At 38.2% G+C, this 23,816-nt stretch overlaps 1 protein-coding gene and 1 pseudogene across 1 annotated transcript; both read right to left on the reverse strand.

The window, feature by feature from the left end:
• Positions 1-5,602: 5,602 nt before the first annotated feature.
• LOC145681864 (uncharacterized) lies at positions 5,603-9,674 on the reverse strand (annotated as a pseudogene).
• An 11,254-nt stretch (positions 9,675-20,928) lies between these two features.
• Positions 20,929-21,473, reverse strand: LOC145664104 (uncharacterized). Its single transcript, XM_081730460.1, has 2 exons — positions 21,290-21,473; positions 20,929-21,224 (listed from the first exon to the last, which is right to left on the reverse strand). The coding sequence occupies exons 1-2, from the start codon at positions 21,471-21,473 to the stop codon at positions 20,929-20,931; spliced, it is 480 nt and encodes a 159-aa protein (XP_081586586.1).
• Positions 21,474-23,816: the final 2,343 nt, after the last annotated feature.

The following is a 23,816-nucleotide window of genomic DNA, read 5'->3' on the forward strand; positions in this document are numbered from 1 at the left end:
TTTTAATATAAGAGAACCAGAGGAAATTACAACGGCGAAACGTTCGGAGGGAATTACTTATATTGTCTGTTTACATGTAGTCATAGATCTATGAGAAGTCTGCCTCGAAAAAATATCTTAATACCAATGTTCTTTTTTAACAGACACAGCTGTATTTTTGGACAAGTTCCAACCGCGTCTTTTCCATTTAATTTACAAGTGAAGAAATAAACTGTGGCGTCACAACATATTTAGTGTTTTTTAAAAGTAAGTGGTTGCCATTTTTTATTTACCTAAATATTCACGTAAGAGAAGAAAACATCAACAACACTACTCTCTGCACTATATTGATAATTACTCTAATTCTTCAACATTTCTATGTTAAAGTTATTGGAAGGAAGAGACTAGTTAAGGAGTGACAGTTTTGGGTGACTTCGTTAATGCAGTTGGCCGTAACGTACATTAGTTTACATAATATGTTAACATTTTTGAGATGTACGATTGAGGAAACTTGTATTAAAAACATTATTCTTTACATCGCTTTCAGAAATTCTGTTTCAAGCCTTACAAGATTATAATCTCGAACACACAACGGTTTTTGTCATTGCTTTAACACTTTCACGCAGTGTGTGTGTGTGTGTATGCTCGTGTGTGTGTTTGTAGTGGATTTTATCCACGACTTACGGAGTGGTATTAGCTTTCAATATTAGAAGTACTTATAGATGCAAAATGGTAAAATTCAGAAGTTTGGATGCCGCGGTCGGCAAAAGGGATTGACGCCGTCGACGGTGGCACGACGATCTACTTGTTGAAAATTGCCGACCTTTTGCCGAGGCGGAAAGGGATCGAAAATCGTAAAAACAAAAAATGCCCTTTGCCGACCGTCAGAGTCGGCAAAACAGTCGGAAAGGCCTCTTTCCGACCTTCTGCCGACTCCTTATGCCAGCCTTTTTTCGACGGCATCTCTGGCGCAATTACTGCGCCTTCACGGCTGTTTGCGAACTGCTCGGCAAGGCAACTTTCCGACGGCGGCGCCGGCACATTTAATGTTCAAGGCAACTGTTCGACGGCGGCTCCGGCGCATTTTAGGCACCTTTCCGGCAGTTTGCCGACTACTGTAAAGCATCTCTTTTCGACGTCGGCTTCCCGATTCTCCCACAGGCGCCATCCGATCTCTTGCCGCCGTCGAAAAGTGGCCCTTTGCCAACTGGAAATCAACCCTTTAGGAAGACAAAATTTTCATCACCTTTTACATTAGTCTTGCCTAAGTCTTCCCCCATGCTGTGATTTCTCGACAAGGAGCACCCTTGCAAGCTCTTGAAGTATAATACCTGCATTTCTTTGTGTGTCCCGGTATAAAATTTCTCCTTTTTTTTTTTTCAGCACTCTAAGCCAAAAAAGAAGAATTTGAATGGGACATGCAAGTATTATATACTTTCAGAACTAGCAATCGTGCCCTTGCCGAGAAATCATAGCACGGAGGCAGACTTAAGAAAAGCTACTGAAAAAGGTAGGGAAATTTTTGCCTTCCTGGAAAGCTGATTCCCAGTCGGCAAAAGGCTACTTTTCGACGGCGGCAAAAGGTCAAGGTCAATATAAAATGAAGCTTGTTTAAGAAGATTTTATCGTGTGGAAAGATTGGAACGTTGTTTTAATTCACCTGAATGTTTTGGAAACATAATTTAAACGTTATACAAAAATAAGCAGAAAGCGAAGATGAAAAGTGTGCTTTTATGTAATCACTGTGTGTACATGTGTGATAAAAAGGAAATACTTTTATAGTGTGATGAGTGTATGTTATTATTTCGGCTGTGTTTTAAGTCATTTGAAACAAAAATAGGTATACGAACATAAACAGAGCTTCCCCTCTCAAGAAAACTTGGTGAGAAAATACCTTTTGAAAGAAAATATATACGTCATTTACAATTTATTGCATCCACAACTCTCTCTCAAGAATTAACAGCTAATTCGTGGCATCTTCAGGTGGATATTTTTCACTAAGGACACTCATGTCCTTTGAATATTGGTTGAATAATATTTGCATATTTGCTCAATCATATTGTCTCAATAAAAATGGGGTAGGAATGGTGTTAAAGTTTTAAACCTTCAAGTGACATAATAACATATCCAAAGAACATGTTAAGTGAACACACAATATCTCATGCTGAAGAGCACAGTAGATATGTAGAAATGCATTCTGGAAGCATTTACGACGTAAACAATAAATATTCAACACTATTATTATAAACATTCAACAGCAAATTTTTGAACTGTCAAGAAATCAGCGTAAATAAATTTCTTCAATACAATAACACTTTACATCAATGTGTAAATAAAACAAAAGAGTACACAAAATATTTTTATTACATTATTTTCTTATAACACTAACATGATTAAACGTTTTCTCTTAAGGTTAATGTGCGACAATAAAGATATACAGCCAAACAAGAAACAATTGAAATAAAAATATGATAGGAAATGATAATTACATGTAATAGGCATAACATCACTATACTGTCAATGAGACAACCGTTTTTTTTTTTCATCCCCCTTGCACGAAGGCATCACTATGTATATTAAAAGTACAAAGTATAAACGTGAATGCTGCAAGTTTTCAAAACAGAAATCTTGAATACACTGAAAATGTGTTACTTTGGAAATGGAGCATACACCATTATTTTACACACCCATTTCCTCTCATCCCCCTTTTAATATAATGACTGAATATTTAGTCTGCAATTTGACTGACTTCTAGAGTTACTCATGGATCTTCACATTGCATGCAAGAAAATGAAAAGAAATGAAATCTTTAAAGTTTTACGTCCCACGGTTATGCCGGTTAGGCTAAAGGAGACGGTTATTGCGAGAAATAAATGAAATGGTAGAATAAAGAAAGTGGGAGGAAAGAGGAGAACCCCGACAAAACCCACGAGCACGGTGTTTGTCCACCACAAAGTCCACACGGCGCGAGCTGGGATCGAACCAGGCACCCCAAGCACCGGAGGTGAACGCTCTATCACTGAGCCCCCGCACATTGCATGCAAGGGGCACATATTTCCATTGTGAAGTTATGTACGTAAACCAGTGGCGTAGCTTTTGTGCAAGAAGAAGAGTGTAATAAAATGTGAATAAAGTAGCGAGGACATGTGATTTCAACTGCCTACAAGGGTCAAATGTACAAAAGTGAAATAAATCTAATTATTTCAGAAGGAACCTCTTACATATATGGAACTTCATGTAAAGGAAAAATACATATTACATGGCATGTAAATAAGTTTGTGATATGTGTAACAAATGTGTACATGTACACAATGTATATTTCTTAAGAATGTCGATTACACTAGTTAACAAAGGTTTTATTACATAAAAGGAAATGCCTGTTCTTAAAGGAACTTTTTGCGCTGAATTCAAATATGCACTCAGATTTTCTCCATCACGTACGATTTTCCCGTAACACGGATTTTCGGGAAAATCCCTCAAAAATTTCCCTTTTCGTTTATTTAACACCCCAAGATCTTGTCCCCTTGCATATACTAACATAGAAATTATACCTAAGTATACTTTGATTCATATTTAACAAACCCTCCAAGTTTCGTAATAACCGCTTTATTCTTTCTAGAGAAATAAATATGTTCGTATGTATACTGTGTGTACTGTTTATTGCACCTTATAGTAATGCTTTCAGATCTCTTAAGTTGAGGTAAAACGTTTTGCTTTATTACCACAAACACATACATAAAATATAATACAATATAATTTACAAGTGTGACAATTTACAATAAACAATAATACAAATGTACCAAAAGGTCATGAAAGGACAATCAAAACTATCACAATATATGAAACTTCCATTGGGTTACAAAAACGTACACTACTTCCTTCTTTTGTAAGAAATGTTGCATTCTCTAACAAGACACCAACAATAGTCCCCCATCATTGAAGGATCTCATCGTCCCTGGTACCTTTTCTCCATTGCCATTATATCTTGGTGGAATCTTTCCCCCTGTTCGTCGCTGAGAGCACCTAGGTTAGCAGGAAAGAAGCTGAGGTGGAAGTGCAAAAAGTGGATTTTTAAAGACATCCTACAACCCAACTCTTTGTATTTCTGTATCATGTCCTGTACGATTTCTGTGTAACTCTCAGCTTTGTTATTGCCCAGAAAGTTGCGCACAACACACTTAAATGCTGTCCAGGCAGCTAGCTCAGCACTGTTTAACTTGCTGTCAAAGCTATCATCAAGCATTAATTTCCTAATTTGGGGACCAATAAACACTCCCGCTGAAATCTTAGCATCACTCAGGTTAGGGAACTTATCTCGCAAATACCTGAAACCTTCACCAGATGTGTCCATGGCTTTGACAAAGTTTTTCATAAGTCCTAACTTGATATGAAGTGGCGGTAGTAATATCTTATTAGGATCTACCAAAGGAGCGTATTTGACGTTGCATTCTCCAGGTACGTAATTCACTCTAGGTTCCCATTCCTTCACTTCATAATGTTTGTCATCAGCTCGGCTATCCCATAAACATAAAAAACATTGGTACTTCGTGTAACCGCCCTGCAGTCCTAATAAAATACCAACTACCTTGAGATCACAACATATTTGCCAACAATGGTCCTTGTAATTTATAAGATTTAGCAAAGTTGACATGGTGTCATAGGATTCCTTAATCTTCACTGAGTGCGCAAGTGGTATAGAAGGTTTTTTATTTCCATTATGTAAAAGGACAGCTTTAAGGCTGACCTTTGACGCGTCGATAAATAACCTCCATTCTTCTGGAACGTAAGGAATTCCTAGCTCCTCCATCAACCCATTTATATCCGTACATACGCACACAATATCTTGCATTGAGAAATAGCTTGAAAATTGAACATGCCTTTTCCTGTACACTGATATGTTCGTTTCTGCATCCAATAAGTTCCACTGCTGGAGCGTTGATCCGAGAAGTTCCACCTCTTGTTTTGTCAGGTGCAAATCACGGACTAGGTCATTAAGTTCACATTGCCGGATGAAATGTGGCTCGCGTACATAGTCAGGGATGAACGATGGATCCTTGGATGTAGATGTTGATGTCGATGGTTCATCAAGGTCATGATCATCATCAGAGTCTTTTGGCCATATCTCTTCCCAATTGGTAGGGGCTCGGGAAGTGGAAGTTCTTTTGCATTCTGTTACATTTGATAACAAATATTGATAACCATTTCATGAACAAAACGAAAAAACTTGGAGAATTGTATATATATGTATTAAGATATACATATACTGTACGTTTAAAAAAATATACGTTGGAAGTACATTCTATTTTTATACACGTTTCTAATTTACAGAGAGCAATACAAGTGTGTTGTGGACTATTTTAAATATTCATTTTTATGTCTGTGTTTGTAGTAATAAAGCAAATCGTTTTTACCCCAACTCAGGAGATCTGAAAGCATTACTATCAGGTGCAATAAACAGTGCACACAGTATACATACAAATATATTTATTTCTCTAGAAAGAACAAAGCGATTTTTACGAAACTTTTAGGGTTTATTAAATATAAATCAAGGTATACTTAGGTATAATTTCTATGTTACTATATGTAAGGGGACAGGAGCTAGGGGAATAAAATATCTGAAAAAGGGAAATTTTTGAGGGAATTTCCCGAAAATCCCTCTGTTACGGGAAAACTGTACGTGATGGAGAGAAACCGAGTGCATATTCGAATTCAGCGCAAAAAGTTCCTTTAAGATCAGGTGATTTTTCTCATGTAACAAACAAAAAGTTTAAATTTGTTAACTAGTGTTATATGGAGTATTATATAAATATTATATATACAAAAGTAATTATTGCAGTTAGTGTATTTATTGGAGAAAGGGTGACAAGTGAGGAATGCAACTGAACGATTGACATTTTCCCCATCCATTATGACACCCATCCCCTATTCCCACCCAAAGAACAAGAAGTTGTAGAAGCAATCACTGGGCTTCAAATGCGCATATTTCTTATATGGCATAATTGCCACATGTAATTCTTTTTACGCTGTTATTCAATGCCATGTAGAAAAATACTCTCATGTCAATATGTTACGTACTGCATAAATGTATGCACTTCAAGTCCAACAATTTCTTCTGCAACAAGTTGCTTTGGGGCCAGCATCCAGGCAATAGATTGCCGAGGTTAACGGAAACAAAAAAGGAGGCGAAAATTGAATATGAAATCCGGGGGTGTCAGACAATGACAAGGTTGAAAAGGGTATGCTACCTAGCTGTCACCAGAAACAGCATGTACGGGTCATACCAATGAAAGGAATGTCGACCATGAACTTAAACTTTGCTATAAACATGGCAACAGATACAGAACAAAGAATGATATAACAATATCTTACAAGAAAGTCAGGCGCAATTTAGTTTGCTGGCTGTGATGCGGAATGCAAGTTGACCAATTATGAAGGTGTTCATCGAAGGATGCAACAGACTGAAAAGGAAAGGCCAGTGCACGATAGTAGAAGAGAAAGTTAGCTCCAATGTGAAGGGGCGCTACTCCCTTGGTCAACAGGTGTGGCCTTGTACCCGACTACGGACATGAAGTTTACGAAGCCAAAACACACTGGTAGGAAAAGAGTTGAGTTGATTTTGGGTTTTTTCGTTCCATTCAGCGGCGAGGCTATATGAGACGTGGACCTACTGATTAATATGGAATCCGAACCACATGAGCTCCCACCGGGAATCGAACCCGGATCTCCCACGCCAAAGGCGCGTACGCTAACCACTTAGCCACGAAGGAGCTCTGGTAGGAAAAGAATACCGCTTACTGTAGTAGTGGGACTGCAACAAAAATGTCAGAACGAATGTCGACATCAATAGAAGGCCAGTATGGCATTAAAATGCAATTTCGTGACCCCTGCAATGGGAATGCTTCCAAAGGTGAAAGATCACAAACCTTGTAAATAAAAATTTTGGAAGACTCACATGGATACTGGAAGAAAGATGACTTCTTCCTAAAGGGTGAGCCTACAAAGAATAAGTTTCCATTTGGACATATAATATTTCTGACACGGGCAACCCTGCCACTATCACTCCAAATCATGCTTTCCTTGTCGTACGTTGTGCTCACTGAAAACCCATTCATTGTGACCTTCCTATACTGAATGCCATTCAAACCGGGTATAGTGGGACCTTCAGAATGCTCTCCACATGGTTCAACCTCAACAAATTTCCTATTCAATTGTTCTTCAACTAGCGTCTTTTCAAGAATCCTTCTGCATACTTGCTGAAGAGGACTGTATTCTCTTGATACTGTGTAGATGATTCTCGAAAGGGAAAGAGCTGAAGGAGCTTAGAGATCCATGTCTCCTACAATCAACGATATGAACTAAACTGTGAACGTTATACACTAAAAAATCATTACCGTACTCAAATTTGCATTTCTCAACAAACCGGCGCAGAAGTAATTCTGCATAGCTGCACATTTCTTGGGTTACAGGGGAATGGCTGATGACATAAACATCAACTGACAATAGTAGGTAGTGATTATACTTTGAAGGACGGAGAACTTCTCGTAGCACAACTTAGCCCACATAGATAATAAATAACCTTAATTCCGTGGCCTTCCATCTCTCAAACATCTGAAGATCACGTGGACGACGTGCGAACTCAAAAGAAATCCATGGCACCATGCATTTCAAGTTAGATGACAGACTTCTCCGGTCAGTAGCACTCAACCACTTTGACTTAAAAGGTCAACCCTTAGTTAGTGCCCAAAGCAATCTATGAACAACACCTAAGTAAATGAGGTGCATCAGATCGACCGGAAACTGACTTATCATTCCTACACCAATGTCAAGGAGCGGGGATGTGCCAATGTGATGTTCTTTCTGTGTCCGGACTTTGAATGTATCATCAGTTCTAAGTGGTGAATTCAATTCCAAGTATATCATCCTGCCCACGTATCTGCCCTGAATACAGCACTTTTCACAGGCGAACGTCCCGTTGTGACCTATTATGCACTTTACGAATGATCGAGCAGGTGCATCACAGACAAACAAGCATTTTCAGACATTAAGCTTTATAGTCCTACCATTGAAACGCAAACCTTCATTGCTAAGAGCTTTAACTTTCTCCAAGAATTTCGACACATATTGTGATATTGATTCCGGTTTCAATTCTCCGTGGTATAATGCCACAGGAAAAGGGACGCAATCATCTATCTCACGAATGACACAGAGGATAGGCCAGAGGTGGGTATTTGTGCTTTTAGAAATCGGTAGGTCATCAATGTTAACAAGCAGAGAGACTTCCGTCAAAGAAAACACATTGAATGCCTCAAATTTGCGAAAAACAAAATCTGCAATGCCGAAATAAACAAACTGCCCAGGTTTCATTGATGTGGGTGTGAATCGTACTTCATGTTAAAGAGAACTCTGTGTGTGAGTGGTAAATTAAATCCATGCCTGTTGAGAATGTGAAGCAATTGTTCTGTAGCAGGGCACGTGACATTATTATTGACTGCCCATAAAGCAAGATCATGAGACAAAGATTGCGTTTTATTCTGACGAACTAGGATAGGGCCATCTTCCTCAGCATTGGATAAGGATGAGGAAGAAAGGTAATCTGTGAAGGTACCTTCTGATGAAGGAATTTCAACCTCATGTTCTACTTCAGCAATACATTGAGCCGAAGGCTTCTGTGGGGAAATGTTCCTTTCTCTGGTTCCTTTCCTTTCGTATAAACCTGTACTCGTAGGAGGTTAGAGTAGCTTGTGACATTTTATGAAAATCTTTGTCATAGGCGCTAAAAGTAATTTGTGATTTGTGAAGTACTGTAATGTACTAAAGTTCAATAGAACATGCTCAATAGCAAACACTTATGCGTAAAAAACAATTCCCAAACTAATACCTAATCAAAAATGAACACTTGCTTAGTTAATTGAAATTCTTTAACCTTATTCTTTCTTCTTTTTTTTCTTACAGGTGTGATGCTTGCTTACATTAGCTTTTTTTCGTTAATGAGGGACCTTTACGTTATTACATGAAGTCAAATACTTAATAAAAATAACACCGTTCATTTATTACAGGGAAAAACGCACTGGTTAACACGTATTATCTTTTCTTGCACTGAATAACTAGGAAGGAAATTGCACTACCACTACAGAACAAACGATTCATAAGCGTGTTTCTCAAACTTATTGTAACACAAAAAGTAATAAGCAAACTTCAATTTATGTACAAAAAAGACTATCTTAAACTACTCATCACTTAAACCTACGAATTGACTTCAGAGAAAAGTGTATGTACAGCACTATACATATTACAAAAGAGAAGTTAAATTATCGCACTTCCTTGAGTAAGAAAATATACAGAAAATGACTTGCTTGACTTCAGATTTCTTGTCCATTTGTGAAAGATGATAAGAAAATTTACTTGGATTGCGTTACAACATATTCTGGGAATGGCATAATTTCTTCGTTTTCACTTCCTTTTGCATTTTCCAACGTACAGAGAAAAATGGGATCTTCACTTTCCTAGGAATCGCTTTCCTTGGACTGCTTTGAGGATTTGTGTGCTGCTGTAAAATAAAAAGAGAAGGCCTATGGTCGTAACTATTCCTGGGAAAACAACTCCGTAGCAACAAGAGTAAAAAGTCAGGAATATATATACACAGTTAGAGGAGCTCTCTAACTTTTAAGCTTACAAATGTAAAATGTTGCATTTGATTTACACTTTGGAATTACGTTATGAAAATTGAACAACATTTTGCCATTCATAGCTGGCGTAAAATGACAATAATTAGTGAATGTGATACAGTTAACCTTTAAATGTTTCGAGGCTAGTACGTACTTGACTCATCCTCAGACGGGTGCAGCAAAGAATTACATAGGGTAAATGTGCCAGTCCTCGACCACCTAATTCATTTTCGTATGGTCCTTAATCGCTGTTCACTGAGTGGAATAACTTAGGAGGATGCAACTAGCTCACTTGTGTTCCTAAAACTATATTTTATCTATATTTTATCCAAAACTGAGATAACTTATACCATTTATGTAATATTAGTGGGATATACACCATGACTGGTTTCTTGTAGTGTTCGACCACTTTACGTTAATGTTCGACCGCCTACTGTTTAGTCATCGACCACTACTCGGTTAATGTGCTTTTAATTACAGTATGAAGGCTAAAGCATAACTTTACCAAACTAATAGCATTTGTAGATGTTACATCATAAGTTTTTCAGGTACCACTTTGCAGTTTCGCACAATAGTCGCTGAGAATAAGTAATTTTGTGATAATTTTGTCATGAAAGGAACCACCAAATTCATTTAAGGTTCAGTGGAATGCAGCACCAAACAGCCTTCGTCTTCTCTGGGTTGAAGGGGTATAAACTCCATCTTCTAAATCCGTTTTTAATTACTAATTGTGTTGCTACCTTGTATATCACTTTTTTAATTAGTGGTGCAAAAGTAACACGTTTAACATTTTACTCAGTTTTCATGTAGAACTCTTGAACTGTCTTCTTTCATTCACTTTTTAAGGATTTGAACATTTTTAACGATTTGAACACTGATACGTCGCAGGGTTAAAGAATATGTGTGCTCTTTGGTGGAAGGGAATAGAGTACTATAGCATGGCTGGAACAAAATTCACTGACTTCCATTGCCAAGTGAGTCTTGTGGCTGTCGATTAGCAGAAGGACTGTTTTTTAAATAGAGGGATCATCCTCCATCTATTTAGAAAGCGGTTTGCTACCCATTCGTAAGTGTTTCACTTCGCATCCAGCCGCTATCTGACCTGACCTGCCCATGAAAATCTCTGAAGAAACTCCACTGATCACGTCCTTTGAAAGATCTCTTACATACAGGTGTATGACCATCGGGGATACAATTTCTCCTGCTGCGGAAAAAGTGCAAAGCAGTGTTAATGTTTCTTTCTCGTTGCCCTCACCTCGTACATATTTTTCCACGCTTTGGACCCCAACGCTTTTCTTGATTTGGGACCCAGTTGAAAGGTGGATTCATCAGCATTAAATATTCGCTCAGAATCATTTAGATATCAGATTGTCCCGTTTATTTCAAGTATTTCTCAAGGTACTAAAATCACAAGCGAATGTTTCCCTCGGTTACAGCGTATCGCGCCTTGTTCAAAGTTTGGGGATACGATTTGTGGGTGTCTCCTCAAATAAGCGTAGTACCAGATTTCACCAGCTCGATTGTCTTTGAACAGCTTTTACATTTTTCTGAATCGACAATTTTTTAACACTGTTCAGAAGATCGTGTTTCTTCTGTAGAAAGCCCTTTCACTCATATTAAGGAGCCAGTTTGCTAATCCCTCTTCTTCTTTCTGTGTTAGGTATGGTTCTGGACCCATTTTTCGCTCTTTGGGACTGTGACCATGAAATTTATCCATCAGCGTTACGCGAGGAATTCCATAGATTGCTGATGCCTTTCGTATGGAGCGCTCTTTGCGACAAGCCTCTAGAGCCTTTTGTAGATTCTCGTTTGAATAAGCTGTCAGTTTAAGCTTAGGCCTACTCACTCATTATCTCTGAAAGTAACAAAAATTCTTAAGGATATGCAAGGAAAACAGATGTATTCCAAATGTAAGATGATAATAGCTATTCCGCTAACAATATTTGAATGCAGTTCCACGACGAAGCGAGAATAGTGTAGTTCAGTATTAAACGAATTAGACCAAATATAATAAATTTATTATTCAAATGAAATGTCATGCCCTAAAAGTGCCGTTAATTTTCCATGAAAATGTTGGGAAACTGCATGAATATTCAGTTTACTTGAATTTGAATTTATTTTATGCCCTTTAGGCATCTACGGTTCCGGCCGGGATAGGGTGGGGAGAGGATGTTGGAAGATAGACGGCCAGGGCCTATTTTGAAGGTACCATCCTAGCATTTGCCTGGTATGACTGAGGAAAAACCCCGAAAGAACTCAAGTCAGGATGGTCGACCGCTGGGATCGAACCGAGGACCTTCCGAAAGCTAAGCCAACGCTCTACCTTTTTTTAAAGTTCGTCTCAAACGAGACATTGAGCCTGAATGCTCCTCGCGCCAATTTGAGGTAATCCAATCATGACAGAGACACGAACACAGAAATATCGAGGACAATTAAAAATGCCCTTGCTCTTGAGAGGGTTTCGAATCCTCAATGGATTGCCTCTTCACCATTACCACTGAGCCACGGCCATTCGGTGAATATTCACGTACTAACGGTAAGACTCAGCAGATGATTATACAAATGTAAATTGATCACTGAATTAATGCTTGAATCAAGAAATTCTGCGAGAAAATAAAAACACAAGTCATGGTCGGACATTGGAAAAAAAATGTTAATCCTCGACCAGTACAAACGTATCACGAAAAGTAGTGGTCGAATACTAGTAAATGTTTTTGTATTCTATTATAACTTCAGAATTGGTAACTAGGAGCTCATTTCATGCAGATGAATCGAAAGTTAGTCGTAATCGACATTTCTACAATTTTTCAGTGCTCGACCACCCTGTGGTCGAACACTAGTTAACAAAGAATATTTCATAAGTCATTATCCGACCACTACAGTTTATCAATTTATTCCTCAAACCTTACAGTTATCACTAAAATTTAATTACTAACATGTGGTCGACACTTCCATGCAACAGAATAATATGTGCATTTCTTACCTGGTGCGATGAAACTATGGAAAAGTATGAAAAACAGGGCGCCGTCGTTTCCATTTGCAACGTTGTCGAAAACTCAGTTCGTCTGTCCTAGGCATAGATTTGATTGGCTATCACTGAATGTATGTGGAATATATCTTGACAGTATCTTTGTGATTGGTTCAGAATAAGCTGCTATTCAATTATAACAGAAAAGCATGCTTTTTTTTTTTTAATCAGAAAATAAGCCTAATACATGGTTTTAAAGTGAAAAGTGGTCGGCAATGAGGGGGTGGTCGAAGACTGGCACAACCACCCTATTACAAAATAAGAAAGTTCACTGCTCTCATTACGTGAAATCTCTTTTCAAACACTGCCACAAACCAACATTTCAACCCATTTTACAGGCTTTGTACCTAGGTAAAACATTTTGCACAACACCCGCCTAAAAGTGAGTTACTCACATATAGGCGCTTGTTGGGAAAATGGTGACACAAAGCCATTAAAATAAGTTTTGGTTTGTGGTAGTGTAAAAAAAGGTTATGCTGTTAAAACTATTTTCATGAAAATCATGTTTACCAAATGAATTCTCACCTACAATAATAAATATTTTCCTATGCTGAGAACATTTCATAGAGTACATTTACTTTCTCAAATCATCTAATTATTTAACAAAGTTAAATCTAATTATTCATAAAAATGGCGAAATATAACAAACAACATTTAAAAACCTGCCGATTGTTTAAAAATCAAATTAGTTTAGGTTAAAATCCTTAGCCACAGCTACTTGTCCATGTGCTTAAAAATCAAAATACTGGAATTCTCAATACGGCAGACTAAATATATAAGCACCTTATAGTAACTTAAAAAAAAATCTAACCGACTTCAAAACGCACTAAGAAGCAGAAAATAATAACAAAAAGCACTAAAAAGCAGGAAATAATATTATTACCTATAGAAAATTGATGTCTGTGCCAAGCCAAACAAATTAATGTTTATATACATTTATAGTTTAAATAATAATATTAAGACATTCCTCATTTTGAGGTTTAAAAATAATAATATAGAAGTACACAGTTAACGGATCAACTCTAAGTTTCTAGAACAATATAGCAGAGTGAAAACATTTTTAAATAGAACTAACAGCACGTTTGTAGGTAACGCGGACGAATTTAGAAAAGTGAAAACAAAAACAATTCCAGTTCCGTGAAATGAAAGTATTATAAAAACCGTAGACAATTCAGTCTAGGTGTGCAGATAATCTATCAACCTCCTAGTTACCACTCTTGCTTCGTAGAAAAGTGACATTGGGAAGGAGTAGTTCTGTTACTGATGGCAATGGACGTAAAGACACTGTAAGTACGCTCGCATAGAGCTCTGTTAGTGACTCTGGTGAAAAATACACATAGACAGTCCTGACATGTAAGACGAGAATGTGAACCCTTCAATTATCTTGTAAATATCATTCATTTAATAAGCTCTTTTGGTAATGGTTTATCTTATATGCACTTTGTTATATATTGTTGTAATAAATTAGTTTTCTTCATGTAAAGCCTATAAAAGTGAATTTCTAACTCTATACTACCTGCCCTATGGCATTCAATCAATCATATTATTTTTTAAAGATTTGTTATGGCTCCCCCCGAGGAATTTAAGCTCTCGTTGTTAAGACTGTCTTGTGTACATTTCACATACTTGTAAGGCAAGACTTTTATTTTCATATTTCATTATACTTATACTTCCTGTTATGATATGCCTATAACTCGTAGACAAGCATCTTTCATACCTCTCACCATGAATTCCACTTCAGACAACAATATCAATAATACTTCTGGTACAGTTTCTATCATTCCCGACATATATGATCCAAGTACGCACCCATCCGCGGAATTATTCTTAAAAAATTTTCTCAAAATCGCATTAGTGAATAATTGGTCAGACTCAAAATGTGTGCAGATTTTTGAGAAATCCTTAGTTGGACCCGCTCATTTCTGGTTTTCCACCCAGAACCTCTCATCCCAACCTTGGGCAACCATCCAATCAAAATTCTTACGTCAGTTTGGTCAAGATCAGGTCCCCCGTTCCCGTATTCACCAATACCGCTCACACGTTCAGCTCCCCAACGAACCTCTCTCTCATTATGTCTTTTCCAAAAAGCATTTAGCAGACCAAGCTTATACCCAGCTAGACTTTCAGGAATTTTTGTTAGAATGTGTTTCTAATATGTTACCTGAATATATTCGTTGGTTTGGAACGCGCACAATTTCAGATTATCCCACCCTCTTAGATGAAGTAACCTTACTGGAACGGACCAACCACCTTGTTCACAAACGGGAAAACGAAACAAAGACACATTCCACAACCGCGACCGATACCACAGCGCAGGCTATTTCCGAACTAACAGATCAAATATCTCAACTCCGTCTCCATGTTAATACTCTTTCAAATTCCCAATCCGCTTCTGTCCATTTTGCTCCCTCCCATTCCCGTTCTCCAAGTCCTCATAACCGCTTCTACTCCTCCAAACCATTCCGACCTTCTTCCCCGAACCCAACTCACTCACCTTCCTCTTCCTTCCTCCCACATTCCCATCCCACCAATTCTCTCACAACCTCCTATCAACACTGCTCTTCACCGACTCCTCCACATTTTCATTCCACTGCTTCCACCTCTACCTCATGTGCAGCTTGCGCTATGCACTCCATTTCCCTCCCACATTCCCATACCACCAATCCCAGTACACCCTCCTGCACTAACTGTATCACACAGCAACATCAATGTTGCCAACACATTTCTTCAACCCCTTCCCATCCTTCTCATAACTTCACAAACGAACCTTCATCTATAAACAATACCAAACGAAAGAACTCCAAGAAAAAGTGGCGTTCCAGTCAGAACAAACAACCTCCATCCCAGAATGTTTTTTCCACACAATCTACCCAAATACCTATTCCTCCCTACCCGTTTTATCATCCTTTTTTTCAGTATCCCCCACCTCCGTTCCCTCCTTATGCCCCTGGGACCACACTAAACACACCTAAGAATTCAAAAAACGGCCAAAATTAGCGTGGGAGTCACCTCACCGCGCGTTAACCACCCAATCTTCGCTCCCCCCTTCCTCTTCATCTCCCACAGCGACTAGCCAGGACTACCATACCCTTCCCTTGCAATTTAAAGGAAATTCTCCGTATATACAGGGCACGTACGCAAACAAAGAATTACTTTTCTGCCTCGATAGTGGTGCAGACGTAGGATTATTTCCATTTGAATTATTGGAACCGAATGCGCATACTTTTCATCTTCCGTCCCTTCTTCACGGTTTGTCAGACAAACCCGTCCAATTAAATCGCGCTACCATTCTCAAAATTAACTTTAATGGTCGTAATTACTCCATTCTTTTTCGGTTAGTTCCCTTCAAAAATTTCCCACCCCTTCTTTCATCACGTTTTTTGCAAGATCACCAATCAATTTTGGATTACTCACAAGGCACTTTGTCCTTGAAACATTTTGGAAAAATGCCACATACTGTAAAGGATAAAAACCCAGTTAGTATTAACATCTCGCATTTCTTTCAAAAACACTCCAAACCTCAGGTTGTATTTTTTGCGCGGCGCACTACCGTTATTCCCCCTCATTCTGTTAGATTCATACCACTGGCTACTAATGGGTATTTCCCTGATGCACAGTTTCGCCTACATACACCGATTTCTCGGAATTTAAGTAAATGTTATATGGCACATACTGTAGTCTCCACACAAAACCTTGTTCTCCCGTTAGCTAATCTCACAAACAAAAAGCAAACGATTCAGGCTCATAATCCGGTAGTTATAGGTTCTCTCTTTTCCCAACAAGACAATGACCACAATATCCTGACTGTTAGGCAAATATATTTTCCTACAGACGAAGATGCGGCACGCAACAAAGAAAAGCGTCTTAAAGAAATTGGTCATCTCATAGATATTAGTAAATTTAAGCTGTCTCCAGACATGAATGAGGAACAACAAGCTCAAATGCGGGAATTACTCTCCGAATATGCCTTTTTATTTCAGTGGTCAAGTGACCATTTCACCAAGATAGATTCTTTCGTGGCAACATTAGATTTAGAAGACAAAACTCCATTTCAGTGTAACTCTTTTATCATTCCACACAAGTTACGCCCCAAAGCGAGAGAGTTAGTTATACAACTTTTGAACCAAGGGATTTTTGAAAAATCGGATTCCCCCTATAAAAACAACATCCTATTTGTTTTAAAACCGAATTCTGAATCTCTTAGAGCCGTATTTGATTTGAGGGTTTTAAATGGGAAATGCCGGACTTTAGCTTCTCCATTAGAGGACATACAGGACGTTATAGATTCGCTTAGTGATTCCACTTTTTTTTCGAGTTTCGATCTCCATTCCTCTTTTCATCAGTTATCCCTTCATCCTGATGATCGCCCTGCAACAGCCTTTAGTTTAAAGGGCCTCTCTTTGCCCTTCAATCATATGCAACTCACTTCAATTCCACAGGGTTTCAAAAATTCATCTATTTTATTACAACAGGTACTGCAAACTATCTTTCGGGATTTATATACCAATAACATCACTTCGTTCGTAGATGACATGTATATTCATGCTGATTCTTTTGATCACATGATGACAGTTTTACGCGCATTTTTTCATACAGCTGCAAAACATTCTTTGCTGTTCAATATCAACAAATCAGTATTTGGCGCTAGACGGATTAAATGCTTAGGTCATATTGTGGAAAATCATACAGTCAAACCTGATCCCGAGAAAACCGCTGCCCTCGCCAATGCACCCAAAACAACCACGATCAAAGGGTTAAAAAGTTGGTTGGCTTCGGCTAATTACTTTAGGAAATTTTTCCATCACATTTCTCTCATATTAGCCCCACTTTATGAAGCTATTTCGAATGGAAATCGCAAATTGATATGGACACCTGAAAGAGACCGTGCCTTCGACCAGATGAAGCACCTCCTCACTTCCCCACCAGTGCTTGCTTTGTACTCAACAAAGAACACAGAACATATTTTAATGTGCGATTCCTCAGCCCTAGGCGTTGGCGCCGTATTGTTACAAAAAGACCTTAGCTCTAATGTCATTCAGCCCGTCTGTTATGTTTCTTCCAGGCATCCAAAAACTGTCAACCCACTCCCGATTTTTCATCAGGAATTATATGCAATTTTCTTTTCGCTTAAGAAATTAGAAAAATACCTTCTGGGAAAACATTTTACTTTGATCACTGATAACATTTCCCTTCTCGCTATTAGGAAAACTGTTATCCCAAACGCAAAAATTCTCCGGTGGATCACTTATATCAACACTTTCACTTTTACAATCAAACACGTAAAAAGTCAGTCTAACGCAGTCGCCGACCTACTTAGCCGTTTTCCTCTGGACGTCTCACCAGACGCCATTGCCTTAGAACAGGATGACACTCCCGATGCCGTCCTCTTTTCCAACACGACTGATACAGACCAGACCCACCCATCCTTGGAGGACACTCCTCCTACTGTTCTAACTACAATAGGTGACAACACTGACCTACCAAATCTCCAGCTTCAGGACCGTTTTTTTGGCAAAATTATTACGACTCTAAATACCAAAAATGAATCAGACCCGGCCTTTCAACGTCTCACAAAACAGTACGTTCTTAAGAACAACATCTTGTACAGAAAAATGTATCGTGCCTCGCAAACCCGTTTGCTTGTCTGTATTCCAGACGCGCTAAAACCCGCTTTATTTCAGGAATATCACGGTGAACTTACTCATGTAGGCTTTAACAAACTTTACTGGATGATACGTTATAAATATTACGTAAAACGCTTGAAATCTTGGTTAGCGAGTGAACTCAAATCTTGCAAACAGTGTGCAATTTTCAAACGCAATTATTTGCCCAACAACCCCAACATACAACGTTTTCCCCAAGCTCCCCTATTTTCGGTTTATAGCTTGGACTTAGCAGGGAAATTCATAGCCAGTGACCCAGAGAAATACCAATATTTCTATGCCGCAACCGAACATTGCACAGGCTTTACCATTACACAACCCATCACTACCCCAAATACTGACAATTTCATCTCCTTCATTACCAACCAAATAATCATTCCCTTTGGTGTTCCTTCCTGTATTTATACTGACCGTCAGTCAAGCCACACTTCCACTTTATCCCTGAGCTTTCTCAAATCACTCAACATTACAGTTAAGTATGGATTACCATATCAGCATTTCACACTAGGAAAAGTTGAACAACGTTTGGGCACATTGCAAACTAGTCTTAAATTTCTGTGCCAATCTAACCAAAAACTCTGGCCAAAATATTTGCCTCACGCCACTTCCGCACTTAACAAGACTCCATTAACATCTTTAGGTGTCTCATCTCATGAATTGTTATATGGAGTACCTCCTCGCCTACCCATAGCTAACTTGCTGCATGTTGAGAAAGAACATCTAGATTTACAGGACCGCCTTTTGGCACTAAAAGACATGAGGGATTTAGTTGAATATAGGAAGCATCAAGCATTTCTTGACTTCAAGAAAAAAGTCGAATCAAGCAAACCGCCCACAGAGTTCCTACCGGACTCTCAAGTTATGATTTTGGACACATCTTCTCAGCCTGGTACTTGTAAACCACTGTCCAGAATTTATAAAGGACCTTATAGGCTCATATCAACTGTTTCTCCAAACGAAGTCCTCGTTGACATAGAGGGTAAACCCACCCTTATAGGAAAGACTCGTTTGAAACATTACGTACCACCAACAACACCTAATTCAGAGTTCGAAATGAAATATAAGCGTTTTTTGAAATCACCTAATTAAAGTTTAAGCTGGCAAAACTTCCGACTTTGTCTCTCGTTCTGCCATGACTCATATTTCAAAAGGAACTTTATTTTCAAATTCCCTGTTAGGTAGGCAACACACTTCACACAAATCTTTCTCCCGTGCATTCATTTTCGGCCATACAATGCATTCATATCTCACCTCCCAAATCCTGATTTCATATTGAGGCATTGGTTAACTGCCCGACATACCACCTTAACCTCTTATCCCTTTTCCCCTTCCTTCCCTTCACGTACGTAACACGCCACTTAAACAATAGCGACACTGAATGTTCTCAACACACCTTTTCCTAAGCATGCAAGGAAAAGTACTTGTTTATATTCACGTATTTCCTTCCTGTATCTTAATCTTGAACAGCTGGTTCTGTTCAAAAACTTGAGCGCTCTAAGGATACATGAACGAAATCTGTTGAATACTTCATACAACTCACGCTCAATAGACATTGTTTATATCAGAATAGACACACCCACCCTTTACCATTTTCATAGCATCTTAATACAAAGCGACTAAAATCCGTTTCTTTCGATTCAAATATACGGTTACGTCGTGACCCACCCCCACGAAATACTACTCCGCCACTATGTCCTTTCCTTTCCTACGACCCCTTTGCCTTCGATACATCTGATCACTCACTAATTCAGCGTAACATACTGTTTATCTTTAAACTTAGGTGTTTACTTTATTTCCATAACAACAACAACAAAATAAATAAATAAAAATAAAAAGAGAATTTCTAGGTAATACGTACCAAATTTCTTCTTCCGGACGGTCATAATAACATCCTGTTTATGTCCTACTCACATACACATTAAACTTTCACCCTTGAACCTTCCTTCTACTCGCACAAAATTACGGTACAAATCACCAAGAAAACACTTTCGCACAGGTCATTTACCCTGAATTCTCTATGATGCAGTATGACCTACTTATGCTAGTGGACAAAACCGCCTCTCCATACCGTTACTCTTCTACCAAAATATTTTGTTTCTGTTGAGGACCACAACAAAAGAACTACACCAGATTATAGGGACTACCATAATAATAATAATAATAATAATAATAATAATAATAATAATAATAATAATAATAATAATAATAATAATAATAATTCACTCCTACTTCCATCCCTTTTCCTCCTTGCAGTTTATTGTGTTGTCCCTCGTTCCACAAATTCCTGCCTTCGACTCCCGATTAGCTCCAATACTTGCAATAATTATTGCCTCCTACAAACATCTTGCACTATTTTCTGTCTGTCGCCGTTTACATTTTTTTCACCCGTGACCTTTGTCAACAGTAATTTTGTGGTGCATACATGGTATCAGACATGTCTTATCATTATTTTTTCACCTTTCTTTCCATTTTTCTTCTTTTCATATACTGAAATTTGATTATAAACAGCCTTGCCTACAACCTAACAGAGATACTCGTACACAGGCGTACTTTCATTTTTTTGATCCACGTCCTTTTTTTGAGTTCCTTTCATTCACGTCCTATTTCCTAGACCCGTGCTCCACCCGCCCTGGGACAGCCATTTCCAGAACCCAGAGGGATGCAGCCAGCAATGTCTCCAGAGATTTCCTGTTCCTGAGAGATGCAAACAGCCCTGTTCTTGAGAAATGCAACCAGCAATGTCTCCAGAGATTTCCTGTTCCTGAGAGATGCAAACAGCCCTGTTCCTGAGAAATGCAGCCAGCAATGTCTCCAGAGATTTCCTGTTCCTGAGAGATGCAAACAGCCCTGTTCCTGAGAAATGCAGCCAGAAATGTCTCCAGAGATTTCCTGTTCCTGGGTATGCAAACAGCTCTGTTCTTGAGAAATGCAGCCAGCATGCCTCCAGAGAATACCTGTTCCTGAGAGATGCAAACAGTCTTGTTCCTGAGAAATGAAGCCAGCAATGTCTCCAGAGATTTCCTGTTCCTGAGAGATCCAAACACCCCTGTCTCCAGAGACTTCTAGCTTCAGAGCGACGCAGCCAGCCCTGCTCCTAGTGCTCCGGTACGATATGCAACCAGCACTTCTCCACGGCATTCCAGTTTGCAGCCTTCTGCATTTTCACATGGACCTTCTTCGCATGTCAGTGTTTTTTTTTTCATCCCATGTGTTCACACCCTTTAGTGTTTTATTTTGAGGTTTAAAAGTCACTAGTTCATAAGAACAGATGACAGACATTTTTTTGAGCCGAGGATTAAGACATTCCTCATTTTGAGGTTTAAAAATAATAATATAGAAGTACACAGTTAACGGATCAACTCTAAGTTTCTAGAACAATATAGCAGAGTGAAAACATTTTTAAATAGAACTAACAGCACATTTGTAGGTAACGCGGACGAATTTAGAAAAGTGAAAACAAAAACAATTCCAGTTCCGTGAAATGAAAGTATTATAAAAACCGTAGACAATTCAGTCTAGGTGTGCAGATAATCTATCAACCTCCTAGTTACCACTCTTGCTTCGTAGAAAAGTGACATTGGGAAGGAGTAGTTCTGTTACTGATGGCAATGGACGTAAAGACACTGTAAGTACGCTCGCATAGAGCTCTGTTAGTGACTCTGGTGAAAAATACACATAGACAGTCCTGACATGTAAGACGAGAATGTGAACCCTTCAATTATCTTGTAAATATCATTCATTTAATAAGCTCTTTTGGTAATGGTTTATCTTATATGCACTTTGTTATATATTGTTGTAATAAATTAGTTTTCTTCATGTAAAGCCTATAAAAGTGAATTTCTAACTCTATACTACCTGCCCTATGGCATTCAATCAATCATATTATTTTTTAAAGATTTGTTAATATTTTGATTTTTTTTGGTTATGCACAGACTTAAAAAATTTTAATAGGTAATACTATTTCCTGCTTTTTAATGCTTTTGTTATTATTTTCTGCTTGTTAGTGCTGTTTGTAATTATTGCTGCCTTTTAGTGCTTTTTGAAGTCGGTTAAGTTTTTTTGTTAAAAAGTTATTATTTTATGCTTTTTGAAATCGGTAAAGATTTTTTGTGAAAAGTTATTTTCTGTTTTGTAGTGCTTTCTAAAAGTCGGTGATATTTCCCTTAAGTAATTGAGGGGAGGGTCCTGGCGCTGACGTTGAAGACCGCAGACAAAGTACACTCTTACAACAACTTCTCTCCGCCACCCCCCAAAATGTTAACATTATTACTGTGATTAAATCGGACAAATTCATGACATTTAAGCATACTGGTTGTATATAGTACAAGGAGAACACTCACCTTCCCTACGCCTTCTATCCCGTGCTCCCACTCTGCCCGCCGACCCCTTCAACCATTTCTTCCCAATCTCGTGAACCTCACTTTTTGAGTTATAACCTGGTTTGGTAGAGATTATCTTACGGCATCTGAAAAAGGTTGAAGCATATAAGACATGGCAATCGATTGCTAGAGTTGCTGAAATACTTTTTATTTTTCTTTCCAGTCCACTACGTTTCGGAAGCACCTTAGTTCCTTGTTCACGTGCTGATTCCTCTCTCGCAACACAAAGTCCAATTTCATCTCTTCAAATCCTGATGAAAATTCACATAACGCAAGAAAATCATGCAACAACAGAAAACACTATTAAAATCTTCGCAATGGCTACGTTGTAAAAATAAAACGTGAAATACACGGGAACGCCACAGAAGTTGTTAAATAATGTGCTGTCATTGCATTTCCAGTGTTTTATGTTATTGCATGACTATTTAGTGTTTTTAGGTGGATTTTATTCAACATATTAACATCTGAAATTGAACTTAGTCTTCTCAGAGACAAATCATTACGTTAACAAGGAAGTGAGGCACTTACGATACGTAGTGTATTCAAAATAAATAAAAAGCAGGTTACTAACATTCAGAATGAATGTACATTTCGAAGAGAAATGCATATTTTTTCAATGATATAAAGTTAGTAAATTATATTTATTTTTATCCGCACTCATCCCCTTTAAATTAAAAGGAAATAGTAGTGAATAGATAAAACAGAAAGGGAAGACAAAAAATTTTCTAAAAATGGAGAATAAGAATTGTATACTGCATGGACAAAACAATTTGATAAAGAATGAAGAAAAATTAAGAAGTAGTGGAGTCTGCCTTCCAAAAGAGATTACATATGAACTTACTTTCTTGGAAGGCAGGCAGCTTGCCCGTCAAATGATTTTTCCTCACAGTGTTATAAAGAAAAAAAGGGGAGAAAAGGTTATACCACATATGGAAAACAAATAACGCATGTACACTTATGTCCAAAATTATTGTCGCATGTCTATAAATATGTTGTTGTAGGAATATAATTTGATAACGAATTCGCCCGGTATTTCTTATAATGTTTGTATGTGTATAATCGGCCAAGACAGGTATGTGGCAAATTTCATGTCAAAAGAGCA

Source organism: Thermobia domestica, chromosome 1 (genome assembly GCF_964235325.1).
Source record: "Thermobia domestica chromosome 1, izTheDome1.hap1.1, whole genome shotgun sequence".
In the NCBI taxonomy this organism is placed as follows: Eukaryota; Metazoa; Arthropoda; class Insecta; order Zygentoma; family Lepismatidae; genus Thermobia; species Thermobia domestica.